This window comes from Hibiscus syriacus, unplaced genomic scaffold, assembly GCF_006381635.1.
Source record: "Hibiscus syriacus cultivar Baekdansim isolate YM2019G1 unplaced genomic scaffold, ASM638163v2 tig00113338_pilon, whole genome shotgun sequence".
NCBI lineage: Eukaryota > Viridiplantae > Streptophyta > Magnoliopsida > Malvales > Malvaceae > Hibiscus > Hibiscus syriacus.
Genome location: NW_024063457.1, coordinates 66,224 through 81,748, shown reverse-complemented (window position 1 = coordinate 81,748; position 15,525 = coordinate 66,224). Strand labels below are relative to the sequence as shown.

The 15,525-nt window shown below is 34.2% G+C and overlaps 2 protein-coding genes across 2 annotated transcripts; one reads left to right on the top strand and one right to left on the bottom strand.

Moving 5' to 3' along the window:
- The first annotated feature begins 275 nt into the window (after positions 1-275).
- LOC120186397 (glycine-rich protein 23-like) lies at positions 276-878 on the top strand. The gene has a single exon (XM_039190334.1). It carries the CDS (start codon positions 339-341, stop codon positions 765-767), a length of 429 nt encoding a protein of 142 aa, XP_039046265.1. The 5' UTR covers positions 276-338; the 3' UTR covers positions 768-878.
- Positions 879-10,378: 9,500 nt separating this feature from the next.
- On the bottom strand, positions 10,379-15,489 carry LOC120186418 (transcription factor PIF1-like). The gene is given in 10 exon segments (XM_039190355.1): positions 10,379-10,719; positions 10,905-10,983; positions 11,158-11,541; positions 12,829-12,894; positions 13,012-13,077; positions 13,174-13,272; positions 14,018-14,475; positions 14,478-14,872; positions 14,961-15,066; positions 15,172-15,489. Coding segments are annotated over 9 exon segments (1,650 nt in total). The 5' UTR covers positions 15,047-15,066; positions 15,172-15,489; the 3' UTR covers positions 10,379-10,702.
- Positions 15,490-15,525: the final 36 nt, after the last annotated feature.

Below are 15,525 nucleotides of genomic sequence, written 5' to 3'. Positions count from 1 at the left end.
GAATTGATTAACCTCGACAGTCAAGGGATTCGTTATTCTCTATAGATGTTATGAGTTCAAGCATTGGTAAAGGTACGAGACTTATTGTCAATTGACCGTCTTTAAACATATAATATCTTATATTTATCCAGATTTATAAAAAATTATAAATATATATAGAAACATCAAAACCCTGTTTCTGCATTTAAACACCATTTAATACTCACAACTGTCCCTTGACCACGCCATCTTTTATGCCTCCTTTAAAAGGAGATCTTCGAGATACCCTTAAGACACTGAGATAGTGAGAAAAAAAGACACTGATATAGGGTTCTTGTTTGTTTGCTTGATTTAGAGATATGGCGAAGTGGATTGTTATGCTTGTTCTTGCCCTAGTTGTGGTTCACGCTGGTGCAAGAAATGTGCCCGCAACTACAGCTGTACCTACAAGCACCGCGCCTATTAGTAAACTGAGTGCTGCTGGCGTTAACGACCAAAAGAACTTCCTCACTTACGGTGGCGTAGGAGGCTATTCCGGTATTGGCTCTAATGGATTACCATTTGGCGGGGTGGGGGGGCTTGGTGGGGTTACTCCCCTCGGTGGTGCAGGTGGACTCGGAGGTGGAATTGGTGGGATTACTCCCCTTGGTGGAGCCGGTGGACTCGGTGGGCTTGGTGGAGGGGGATTTGGCGGCTTGGGTGGCGGTGGTGCTGGAGTTGGAGGTGCTATTGGCGGTGGAGCTGGAGCTGGTGGTGGTGTTGGCACTGGTGTCCTTCCTTTTCCTTGAAAGATGTTAAGGGGCTTAAATATTTACCATAAAAGTAGCTTAAACTATTTTAAAATGGTGTAGTTACGTGTTTATTCTGCGTGAGAACTCAGAAATCGTCTTTGTTTTGTTTTGTTTTGTCTAGTTATGTTTTTCCTTCATTTCACTTCTAAGTTCAACGTTGTTATGCTTTTGCAATAAATATTTTACGTAAATAATTTATATCTTCTGTTCTGTAGAGCCTATACGTAACTAATAGTAACATACATCAATTCTTTCTTCATATATATACGTCCCGAAAATTTATTTGTATCTATTTCTATAAAAAATTATTTAACTAATGTATACGTGTTCACCTTAAAAATATATTTTTCTTCTCATTTAATATGTTTGTCAATTTTTTATCAAGGGAAGTATGTCTTAATTTGTGACTAAAGTTCCTAACTTCACATACACATATACATGTATATAATCGGAAATAATAGGAGTTTCTGCTTTCATTAATTATGCCTACTTAATATCTTTAGCTTTAGTTCCATACGGATTATTGGGTTAATAAGTAAATGGTAATGTTAATTGTAAGCTCACTTAAGTCGACATATTTAATTGTTTATATCTAAAAATACGCCGTCCTACAACACCCCAGGAGATCCTATTACTGGATATCATACGGTGACCTAATTTAGAAAATAAAGTAGAGAGATATTGTTAATAAATGCTAAAGCTAGCCTGTGATCTGGAGAACAAAAACCAGAGATTGCTAAAACTAAGCTTTGAAATTAAAGCAGGGAGTAATTGTGGATTCGTGGGGTCCGAATTATATGCCTAAATAAGCTCTAATGGTCCATAATAACGATTGCTATTACTTTTGCTTTTCTTTGTTTGGTCCCCAAGACATTCCCCATTCCCGCTGCCTTGTATACGTCCATGCCACGTTTCAGTTCCCTTACAAAGATTCATGCCTCTCCTATTTTCCCTTTTGACCCCTTCTTTCAATAAAACTGTTTTAATGCATTGATATTGTACGTATGGAAAATTCTACAACGCAGGTTGCATATTATAATATATCATTAAAGCGATATATTAAAACATATTATAAGTAAATTTATTTTTATTAGATAAATATTAGAAAGTATAAGAATTTTTTTAAAATTAATTATTAATTAAAATTTTATTTTATTTTATTTGTAATAGAATTATAATTATTTTATTAAAATAATAATTAATTTAAGTATTTTATTTGTTTAGAATTAGGATTTGTAAATTATTTAAGTTAGGTCATCATCGGATTCCTTAATTTGTCGGAAAATTCGTCGAAAAATTCTCCAAAAAATATTATATTTAAATCCAATGTTGTCGTTTGTTGTCGTTCGGTTCGTTGTCACCCAACAGTCACCCACAGTCGGCCATTGCCCATAAAAAGCTCTGCATAAAGGTTAGCCGGCGCTCCTCTGTGTTTCAATTGATTTGCGCCGGTGCCCCCGTGTGTTTCAATTGATTTGAACGAAGTTAATTTTGAATGGTAAAACTACATTCCAACCCCCTCTATTTGTGTTTTATTTAGAATACTTAAATTCGATGAAAACCCCCCATAGTTTCTCATATTTATATTTTACACAAACGATGTTTTTTGTTTTAATAGACATGGAAAAATTACAATACCCCCATACAATTTAAATGGTCAAATGGCATGTAAACCCCCTCACTTTTCCCTATTTAGATTTTGCACTTCTAGGTTTTAAATATTTTATAATTTGTACTTTATTTTTATTTTGATAATTAATTTCAAATTTACTCTTTGATTTTAATTAATAATTAATACTTTATTTTATTCATTATTTTTCATTAGCATCAATTTCATATTATTTGTTGCCATTAATCTTAACAATTTGACACTTAATTTTACTTGATATTATTGTGATTATTTGAACCATGATAATATTAATTTTGATACGTAAATTTTAATATTGATCATTAATTTTAATATTAAATTGATATTCATTTTTATCATTGCTTTTGTTTTAATATTAGTTTTGATCCGTAAGTTTGACTTGCTATTAATATTAATTATTCATATCAATTTAATAAATTTGAACTTTTATTTATTGCTTTTATGGGTTTATTCGAAGATTTACAATACATTTCTAAGTTATGATTGTTATATATTTATTTCATTTCTTGAATTAAAAGTTCAACTCGAACAGGTACTTGTACATTGATGTTATGACATTTCTATTTAAACAATAAGAAATGACTAAAAGCATATGATTTAGAATAATTCGAATTAGCAAGTTAATATTATCTTGATTCAAATAGTCACAATTAATATCAAGTAAAATTAAGTATCAAATTGTTAAGATTAATGATAACAAATAATATGAAATAATATGAAATTAGTGCTAATAAAAATAATGAATAAAATAAAATATTAATTGTTAATGAAAATCAAAAAAGTAAATTCTAAATTAATTATCAAAATAAAAATAAAGTACAAATTATAAAAGATCTAAAACCTAGAAGTGTAAAATCTAAACATGGAAAAGTGAGGGGGGTTTACATGCAATTTGACCATTTAAATTAAAGCAAAAGTATGCGGTATTGTAATTTTTTCATGTCTATTAAAACAAAAACATCGTTTGTCTAAAATACACACATGAGAAAATATGGGGGGTTTTCATGAAATTTAACCATTCTAAATAAAACACAAATAGAAGGGGTTGAAATGTAATTTTACCATTAAAAATTAGAACCCACATTCTTTGTGCAAATCAATTGAAACACATAGGGGCGCCGGCTAACCTTTATGCAGAGTTTTTCATGGTCGACGACCGACTGTGGGTGACGACGAACCGAGCGACGACAAACGACAGCGTTGGATTTATAATATAATATTTTTTTAGAGAATTTTCCGACGAGTTTTCCGGCGAGTTAATGTCTTCGACAGTGACCTAACTTAAATAATTTACAAATCCTAATTCCAAACAGATAAATTACTTAAATTAATTATTATTTTTGATAAACAATTATAAATTAATTATAATTCTATTAAAACTAAAATTAAATTTTAATTAATGATTAATTTTAAATAAATCTATATATTTTTTTAATATTTACATAATAAGAACAAATTTGCTTGTGGTGAGTTTCGATATGTCACTTTAATAGTGTGTTTTGATACGTCACTTTAATGGTACGTTATGTGACGTGACGTGCGCCGTAGACTCTTACTATCTAATTGTTAGTTAATTATTCTGTTGGAATTATGGTACCAATGAAAAAAATAGACTCATGACAAAAATTTATAAGTTTGGACCACCAAGAAAAAGTGCTCATCTTTCCCCCTTATACCAGTGCTACTACTTTCCATCAGGGTGCGTGTGAAATATGATGATTTCATGTAGTTGTATATCTTATATTCTTTCAAGCATACACCATATGCAAGTTGATGAACCAACAAGTAGTTTATTCAAAGTACATGGACTTTATAATTACACATGCTATAACAAATGTTTTCTCGGTTCAAGTAAAATTTATCTTAACTTAAACTATAGTAATAGGTTATAAACATCTTTATTAACAATTTAGAAATGAAGTGTCACTTAGGGATTAACTATAATTTTAAAATGTTTAAGGATTATTTTATAAATATCCAAATCTTAGTGAAAAATGTTTATTTCTTTTGTCTGGTCATGCTTATAATATAATTATTTTAGGGACTTGTAGATTATAAAATTGATTATAACTCATGCATATACCATAATTGGCCATGCATTGCTAAACAAGTAGAACACAAACTCATGAATACAATCAGTGGAGTAGTTTTGGGTTATAACTATTTATCCAACCAAAAAAAAAACTATTTCTCACCCAAATAAAACTATACAGCAAACCAACAAGGCAAGTATAAGCAAACCGGGTGCTTGGTGGTCCATCATCCATGCCTAGTAAAAGCTGTGGGTTGCACCAGGAAGAAGGGGCCATGCCATGCGTGACAGATTTCAATGGCCTCAGTAAATAAACTCATTAATGGAGTTTACCTAATGGTAGCTGAGTCGGCAGGAAAAACCTGAAACCCTATTTACTAAGGGGTCTCTGACACCAAAAAAAAAAGGAATTAAATGAGGGAGTTAAATCACTGGCCGAAGCTGGCAATACCGAATATGACTTTAACTTATTGCAGAGTTACGGTTGAATATGTTAGGTTTTCATTCAATTTAGGGTTTATTTGAATACATTAGACGAATGATTTTACGTTGGAAAAGAGTTTATAAAATTTTATGTGATGCTAAACTTATACTAAAATTGTAGAGGAATAAAAATATAAAAAATATTTAAATTATATGATTTTTTTAAAATTTTTATGAAGATAACCGTATCCGTTATTCTCTACGGTCAATCCTTATAGATATAGAGAGAGTCACAGATCTTTTTAATGGCAGGCCAAAAGTTGTTCCACATGGACTGTTCTGTTTGTTGTGCAGTGAAACCACGTAGAAAAATAGATCATCGATCAAGTTATTCTAATGAATATAGCAGTAGCATGCAAATTTCATTATTCTTCGGGGACCAATACACATTTTTACCATTAATTAGGTAGAATTTCAAAGGGAATAAAATTACAAGATTTCCATTTAGAGCGGAGCCCCTGCAAACATACTTAGTTATACCCTTATTAACCAAGTGCTAATCACAAGAAAGATTTGGACATGTTCGAAATTTAGGTTGAGAAAATAAGAAAAAGAAATAAGGAAAAATGAAGAACATAATCTAAACCAAAACAACACATGAATAAGAGGTATTTACATCTCACCTAAGAAGAGGAGAATCCACGACATGTCTGGAATTTACTTAGTTTCGACATCTTTTTTAGGGAAATAAGACACTAGATCCTTTAAGTAAAGTTAGGGGTTCGAATTCTTGCGATTGCGAATTGAGTAAACCGGGTTGAGAGGGTCGTCTTTGTCTCTGCCAGTACCCAATCCGAATTAGTCGAGCATTAATAGATCAGATATCGGAGGTTATAAAAAATAAAATTATTATTATTATGATTATTTAAGCAACATAACATTAAGCGATTTACCTTTGAGTCATAAAATAACTCAATCCAACTCATCCTCCCGTGAGAGCACCAACCTATCTTGGACTCTTCACAAAGAACACGTACTCAAAGAAAATGTGATCTCTGGACTCTTTAGCATCAACACATAATACGCTTAGGGACATGCATAGAGAACCAAATCAACTTGTGCCACACGACCCTGGCTTCATTCCTCCCAAGTTCAGACCAGATATCCTCGACCTTCGTTGTCCTCGAAATGGTAAAAACAACCCACGAACTTCACTTCTTAATGATAAAATTTTTCTCAAACTCCAACTCAACGGTCCCTTAATCTCAAAACTCCAAAAGTTGATTTTATAAGTTATCAATCACACCTATTAACCGATGTCAATTTCATTCTCAAAATACAAGCACATTTTCAAATACAAATCATCGTCAAATTAAAAATAGTTTCGACATTAATTAATTAATAAAAAATAAATTAAAAGGAAAAAGTGCCTCAAATATTAGGTCTTTATTTGAGCATATAAAAAATGCCGACTTTTATTTGTCTTAGTGTCAATTTTAAATTGTTGATTTTATAGGAATCGCCTAATGACTAACTTGGAAAGGTGCCGCCGATCTATAGGGTCTTCCCCCTTTTGCAGATTCTGTTCTTCAGTTGAATAATCTTTGATTCACATCCTGCGTGATTGTAAGGAGGCATGGGTTGTATGGCATCGTTTTCTCCAACTTAATCTGCTCCATTCTTTCTTTAACATGTCTTTGCAGGAATGGTTTCGGGATTATTTCCTATCAGATGCTATTGTTACAAGCTAGAAACTTCCTTGGCCAACTCTTTTCTCGTCAATAATCAGGTAGCTCTGGAAGGCGAGGAATGATTACGTCTTCAACAGCTCCAAAGTCTCCGCTGCCGGCATCTTAAGCAAAGAGATTACTTGGGCTAGGTATTATCATGTACCTTCGATATCTCCTGTTGCACTTCAACAACCCACCAAATGGATGAGACCGAACCCAGGAAGGCTTTGCTTGAATGTCGATGTTGCCATCTCTTCAACCACATGTATAGGCTCAATTAGTGGCTTTTTTCGGGATCACACAGGTGCTTGGATCTCCAGCTTTCAGAAATCTATTGGGATAGTTTCTACAATTCAGGTCGAACTTTGGGCGATTCTCATTGGTCTTCCAGTGTGCCCAAAAGGAAGGTTTTGAAATGGTTCAGATTCAATCCGATTGTGCTGAAGCTGTTGACATAGTGAATAATCCGAATGCGAGTCGCAACCCCCTCTCCCTAGTTCGAATCATTGATGCTATTGGATGTAGCGCTAGGGCTATAGACGTTGTTTGGACCCCTCGAGAATGCAATAAACCAGCAGACTACCTTCCCATAACTACTACGCCTCATTCCCTGGAGCTGATTTACCTATCCCTCCCTCCAGCTGAAGTGATCTCCCTGTTGGAACAAGACTCCGTTGCTGCTCCTTTGTTGCAATAGTTTGTAGCTTTCACTTTTCAATTCAAACAAAATAAAAGCTATATTAAAATTTACAAATTTAATTATATATTTTGATAAAGTGTATGAAATAATTATCTCTCCAACGAGTAATATGGAAATTGATTTACCTCCACTGTTTACGGGGACGGACGAGAGATTTTATGACAGAGATAAATTTAAATTTATAAAATTTCATTGAGGCGAACTTTAATTTATAAAATTTTAAGAAAGACGAAAACAAATGTTAAATAGAAAATACATAGAAAAAATCTAAAATACAAGGTAATTTTAAATCTTTAGGAGGGTGGCTGGCCTCACCTACCCGCCCCTCTCGATCCATCCTGAGCATCGATGTCGTAAAGGATTATTAAAAAGGTCAAATTTAAAGAAGATGATACTTTAGATGTGGATAATATGATTTCTGATCTGTTAAAAAAATTAAAGATTATTTTTCAAAAAAGATAGTAAATAAGAATATTTAGAATGAAACAATAAGTTGCAGTTCTTTGAAGAAGAAGATGTTGAATTACTAAAGAGAGATTCTATTACATAAAAAACTGATAGCATCCAATGGATTTGTACGTTAATTAGTCGAAGTATGGAAAAAATTAATGGATCTTGAGAGCGATTGTAATAGAGCCGTGTCATAAGAGATAGGGATGATCTTTGGTCACTACTTAACCGTTCAACTTTGGTCTGATAATTTCTCTTCCAATCAACCGTATCTATTGAATTAATGGTATAAATGAAAACGAAATTAAAAATATTATATAAACAATTCACTAATAATTTATCAAATATTTTATTTATTTGCACCCTTACTTTAATTATAGTTGGTTGAGTACGAGTACCAGGACTCTAAGGAATCATGTATGGAAAGAGTGTTCTAATTCGGTAGATGTGGACATCAAAACAAACGTGACCGAGTCCAGGCCCAATCCAATGTGGTCCAATACGCCTGTTGTTATTCAGTTTAATGCGCAACGTTGGACTACACCACTGGGCCTAGCCCAATATCTGTTCGTTTCGATCAAAATCCACACATTGTTGAGATATCAAATTGATGATTTATCTTTCATATTTATACATTTTTTTCTCATCAATTTTTTTTTATAGAAAAAAATTATATTTCAGTCTTATTGATTTATTAAATTTTAATTACTTAATTGTTATATTTTGGTCACTGAACTGTTAACATGATGATGTCACATGTTGGTCAAAATGAGTTAATCTTTAATTTGATCTTTGAACTTTAGATAGAATATTAATTTTAAATAAAATATAAATTTAACTCTTGAATGCAATCAAAATCTTCAAGGTCGATAGAAACTTACCACGGTCGCTGTTTATCATCAAAACAAGGATGTGAAAACGCAAGTTGGTGGTGGTGGGGCTATCATTGTAATAATAAGAACAAGACATGGAGCAACCTCACCAATTAGGTGAACTGAATGTATGCCTCTCTTTGTCTCTCTTTGTTCTCTGTATGACAAATGAGTGGTCCTTCCCATATAATGTTGACCAAACTGCATTTTCCTTCTTCCTTCATTGTCTGTATCACGCATGTTCACACTACTCCTATACTCCTGCCCTTTAGTTCCAGTCATCGTTAACTGTGGGTTTTTTTTCAAATAAAAAAGAAAAGAAAAGAATTCACGGTTTAAGAGAGAGAGAAAAAAGAGAGAGTTATAGATGTTTCGAGCAGCGAAAATCAACTCGAATTAAATTTCAAATCCATCAGTAGGATTTTGTTTTATTATGGGTATTTAAAACATACTCATTGTCCCAATATTAATATTGATTTTAGATTAAGGGATTGACAATAGAATATGATATCAACGTAAATTTTAAATTCATTTTGGTAAATTTTTATATTTTTTATTAATCATCTAATTTTATATTTAAAATTTATATTTTACACCATTTAAAAGTTTAGTTTAACTTCTTAAATTCGTACATATGAGATGAATCTTGGATCCTCCCTTGCTATAATGACCTACACTATTTTGAGCATATCTTGATAAAGGGTCCACCTTATACCTATGGCGATAATGTCAGCATTTCTAGGTTGGGTGGGGATGGCCACAGTGGGGAATATTGATGTCGAGCTCAAAAAGGACCGAAACAAAAAGGAAACAACGAGTATTTCTTATGCACCTTTTCAAGCATGAGAGAATTGGAGGAAAGTTGAATGCGACATATGAAAACAAAGTAAAGAGAGAAAAACGACTATTCACTCCTTTGCACTTTTTTGGGGTTAAGAAGAGAGTCAGCTTACAAGTTGAAACCCAAAGTGAAAAGGGGGGGGGGGGAGAGAATTCAAACCCTCTGCTTTATATCCCCTTTGTCATGCTTAAAATTCTCCTCTAGTGAAGCTAATATACGATTTGAAAATGGACCCCCAATTCTATCAATAAGTTGATCGATTAAGACCTCTTTGCAATGATGACACCACGAATAACAATGACATCAATTTTACAAGCGGAGGTTAGGCTGATAAAGAAGACTATAATGAATTTTACATTATCAACTTCCCAAAGGTTTAAAATTCAAATATCGATATTTGTAGGTCGGGTTTAGTTTAGATTCTTTTGATAAATACTATGGTTAAATTATATTATGAGAGTCAAAAAACCTTCAAATTTGAATATCAACATATGTAAATCGGGATTGAATTTAGATCTATTGATAAAGATTATAATGAATATTCAGTGACATATCTACAAATACTTTTTAGAGTGTACATACATATATTAATCACACAAAATTTATGTATGGGTGACACGAATAAATTTTCATACTAAATAATAGACACAATCAAAAAAAGTAAAAAATTAATCCTAAAAAAATTATAATTTTATGGTGAGCACTTGCCCGCCCTTGGCGTGCATCGGCCACCGCCAGTGTTACATTATGAGACTCAGAAAGCCCCAAATTCGAATATCAGTATTTGCAATCCATCGGTCGATTTGTCAGCAAACCAGCCAAAGAAGGCTTTGTTTTTCTTTCTTTTGCAACTATATTCTGATATCTAAGCCTCTTTCATAGTCTGGCCAAATATAAATCGAAATACGAAAGTCGGAAAGTAAAGAACTACTATTTTCTATGGTGGTGTAATAATTACATTCTAGCTCTGTTAGCTCAAAACAGAAAAAGTTGGTCTGAGACGAGAAGAGATTCTATTACACTAACAAAACTTTAGAGAAGGCAAGAACCTTTCCCTGAGTGATCCCAAGTAGAATTGTCAACCTGCAATGCACAGGAACAATGTTTTTTTTTATGTTATGGCAAGTCAAAAAGAAATACACAAGCAACCAGCACTCCACTGCATTTCAGATAATACATTCTGCCAGCGGTCCCAGAGTTGCTGATGCTGCCCATAACTTGTAAAACTTTTTAGTGCTATCTTCCCATGTCACCTTCATCATATCATCCATGGTTAAAATGTTGGCGAACTTTTAATTGCGGTCATGTAGATCCTAATCATACGAAATGGTTATTGAGGCCATGACATGTACTATCTTCTTATTCCCAATCCCCATATGCATATTTTTTGTCAGCAACCATCTTTTAATAATGGAAAGCTAGATAATAATGTACCTACCTGATGGGTGATTCTCAAGATTATCTGCTCCCTTGCTGGTACTTGGTCTACTAGAACTTGGCTGAGCTATGGTTTGATTCTGTAAAAGGTGAAATTTGTATCTGTACTTTGTTCTCGTAAACAATTGTGATGTTTCAATGTTATTAAGTTGGTGTGATTAAAGAGCTTTGTTCATTTTCTATTTTGCAAAGGAAGTTGTAAAGCAGGGGATGATATGTATAAAGATTGGTAATGGTATGCTAATTAACAGTACCTGTGGAGAGGGTAATTGCATCGGGTGAAGACCAATATTATACTGCTGATAAGGATCGGCAAAATTTGGGACACAAGGCTGCTGATACGGGTTTTGCATGCTAAGCGGATTTAACATGGTGTCTGACTGATTGTTCGGTTGGATTCTTGATGGATCGGTAGGTGGAGCAGGTGGTGCCATATGAAAGACTGGCATTGGAAATCTTGGACCCAAATGAGCAGCAGGGGCTGGTGTTGGTAAAGGTGAGCCAGCCAAAACATTGGGAAATGGCATCATTGGCCTTCCTATATCCATGCCCATGCCCATCCCCATCCCCATTGTTGGCATGTACTGCTGAACACCAGGAAACATCATCGGAACCATGCCACAACCCATGGACATCATCTGCAAGATGTTTAAAACAAAATTAAGTTTGTAGTAAATAATGTGCAATGTAATTCTTTAAGACATAAAACATTATACTAGATTTCAAACAAAAAAAGAAAACAATTCATTAAATAAAATGCGATTAGAACATAAAAATCATACCCTAGTATGTGGAAAGTTACAAGAATGGAAGAGAACCGAGAATCGAGTTTTATGGTTAGGATAAGCTTTATAATTTTTAGAATTGAAGAAATATGATCATTATTGATTGGTAAAATAACTTTCATAAATCTAGTAAAATGTTTTGTGTCATAAAGTATAAGGAAGTACAGGCTTAAGGAAGAAGTTGTCTAATGAATCATGTTACCTACAACATAAGAACATTGGAACCTATACAGAAGGAGTCATGGAGATACTCCATCCACTTGCTTGGTTCTGAGGGTGGCTAACTAAGGTCATCTCCAGCCCTCATCTCTACTCTACAACATCTCTATCTCTACTCTAAAGATGAAACAATAATTCATCTTCAACACTATCTCTACATTACCACTAACTCTACTTTATTCACAAATATTTAACTATTAATATGTTTATTTATCTAATTTCAATGTATTTTTATCTATCTTGCAATTTAATCTACTTGAATTTATTATATTATGTTTAATTTTTATTTATTTATTTTTTAGAAATTACAATAAAAAAACATAAAAGATAGAATAAGAGAAAATAATGTAAAAAAAGAAAAGGAAAAGAAAAAGAAAATAACAAAAGTAAGTAAAAAAAACAAAAAACAAAAATCATAAAAATAACTTAAAAAAATAATATGTAGAGCATCTATAGTGCAACTCTAGATGTAGAGTATCACTGTAGCTTTTCTCTACTCTAACGTTGAAAGTGGAGATGGGCTGGAGTTGAAATTCATCTCCAAAGTAGAGATTTTCTCTACTCTAGTGATACGCTGGAGATGGTCTAAAAATAGTGTGAGATGAAGAGTAGAAGAGTGAGGCACATCGAACATAACCATTTGCAAATAGTCGCGTCTTTTCCCGTAGAAGTTAATCATGAAACATTCGAACAAAATTTTCATAAACATCCAAAATAAGACATATGAAAGATTGTTCATTAAGGACTTCCATTGCTTTAGCATCAAGTCTAATCCTAACATGCTATAAAAACAAAACAATATTTCTCAAAAGGACAATAACCCAACCAAGTCACTTTTTGGTACTACTTTTGCCATAGAGTTGTAAGAGCAAACAGCAAAATAATCTCTCATGTATGTCAGTAACTATAAGCAAAGAGTACCTGAACTTGCAACTGAAGTGACTTCAAGTACTCAATAGCTTCATCCAGCATCGAGGCTTTGTCGGACTGAGACACAGAAACATGAAAATATGTCAATAGCAGCAGAGCAAATGACAAATCAACCAGGTAAAACATATCCTCTATGGTAAATGCAAATATAATGGAATATAAGACGTGACAAACCTTGTTGCAACGAGGTATAAGTTCTTGCAAAGCCCTCATCTTTTCATTTATCCTATCTCTGCGTCTCTGTAAATGGTTGACACATTACACCTCTAAAGGAATTTAATTATAGAAGAGAAGACCAAATTCATCAACAGAACTATAATGTTATAGAACACTGACCCTCTCTGAAAGGTTATGGACCTCTGCAGCACGAGACCTTTTTGATGACGTGGATCCACGCGCTTGTTTCTTTGTCTCAGGGGATTCAAATTCAACATCCTTTGGCACCAATAATATTAGCATTTATAAGTAAAACTATTTTTTTGGGTAATCAAGTCGGGGAATATAATTAAAGCTCAGAAATAAGATTTCCTTTTGCAACAGCTACCTTTTATTCGTGTTTTTACTTTCTCAATTAGGATGAATTACGGTACTGTGCTAAAAATCTAGCATTGCCCTGTTTTTTCCAATATATTTTTCTCTATTCAGACACCTATATATTACCGCATCAAAGAAAACTATATGGTTTGATTAAATATTAAATATGTTAAACAACAACATTCAATGTTAAAACTAACACGTGTATTGAAACAATGTCTTTTATATCCTAGTATAAAAAGTCTGACCCATTCAGAAAATCCCATGCAACCAATTAAATTAGGAAACTAGGATACGCACCGTCAATCCAAAAATAGTGTTTTTGCTAAATGACACTGTTTTATGTTAATCAATATATTTATTATGTATGATAACGTTTTATATTGATAATAGTAATCAATGTTTTTCTTTTATCATTGTCAATGAGGGTTGGCACAAGTGATTAGGAGTTAAAAATTTAAGCTTGTAAGGTCAAATTCGAATTTTATTATCGTGTCTTTTGATGAGCAATTTGTAAATTCTTATATCGATTCTAATTGGATCTTAAGTATGCCTTAGTCGGGATTGAAAAAACCACTCCTTAACTGCCGCGCACGTTAGCCGAGACAGATTGAATTTTTTTTTTAACTCCTTTGAACTGACTAACCTCGCGGTGACATTCGGCGTCGTCCAGTTCTCTTCCTTTACGCTTCCGGTCCTCAGCCGGTGCAGCCTTTTGAGCCGTCGGGTCGGCACTAGAACTTGAGCCGCCAGGGGATGATGTCACTGTGACCTCGAACATGGCTAAGTTGTCTTTGCTGGCACTCCCGCTGACTCCAGCTGATTGAGTGCTGGCTCCAGCGGCGACGCTCATGTTGGTGCAGTCAGTGTTGTTGTTCCCGCCAGATGCCGCCTCAGTGTTGCTCGGCATGGCCCAAACGGCTCCTGATTCGGGAGCCATCGCCGGAGTGTCGCTGGAATCAACGACCGTCGATTCTCTAACTGCGCTTTTAAAATTCGACGGTGCAGATTGCTCCGCCCTCGCCGCTTTATTCCTGGAGAAGTGAACGAAGTTCTGGATCCTCGATGACTCCAACTCATTCCTCCTCGACGGCGGTACCGGGGCCTAGAAGCCGAAGCTGAAAATTGAGAAACTGTTCCGAGCGGAGGTGGAGCGGGGGAGGTTGTAGCGGTGGCTGAGGTAACGCAAGGGGCTGCGGCGGCGGAGGAGGGATAGAGGAGATCAGCACAGAAATCGGGGTCGAAGCTAGCGTCGCCGAGAGGATAGTGAAGCCATGAAGCCATTTCATCTTCTTGCATAAAGAGATGATTGTCGGTAAGCAATTGCTGCTGCTGTTGTTGATGACGATGGTGATATGACGAAGACCGGATCTCTCTGGCAGCTGATTGGTCGGAATCCTGGAATTTGAAGGGCGGCGATATTTTTGTAAATCTTTGATTTTGACTCTGCATAACAACTTGACCGTTTTGCCACAACAGCTCCATAACTTCATCCTCCGGTCTGTTTCACAATTCAATCAGTTTGTCAATTCAAAATTCGGAGAAACAACGTCAACAATCAGATTAAAAAAAAAGTTGATTCAGCTTACATGGAAGGCTTTTTAGAGCGAGTTAAACTAGAAGAAGGGATTGAATCATCGTCTTCCATTTCGGAATCTGGAACACAGTGATTCATCCTGTCTCTTTAACACTAAGCTGTATATAAATAATAATAAATCAAGCAAATCAAGAACAATAAGAGAACAAACAAATTGGTAGAAAGATTAAAGAGAGAGAGAGAGACAGAAAGAAAGAACTCACGGAATTGAAGGTATTAAAATTATAGAATTGTTTCCAGAAAAGCTAGCGTTATGTTTGTTGGTGCTGAGGTGAGGAGAAAACCCTAGAAGCAAAACTAAAATATTTTAAAATCAAAATCCATGAAAAGGTACAAAGCTCTCCAACGTTGTAGTGTGTGTGTTATATTTCTCCTGATATGGCAGATTGGCAGCGGAGAACAACGGAAATAAAATATATAAGCAGGAGAAAAAAATATTATCTGTAGTGTTTTCCGCTCTCCTTTTTCACCAAAGATAAGATCCTCTCTTTATCTCATTGTCTCTCCGAATAGAGTTTTTTTGACAGTACCAACGATTTATTGGTTCTTATTAATAA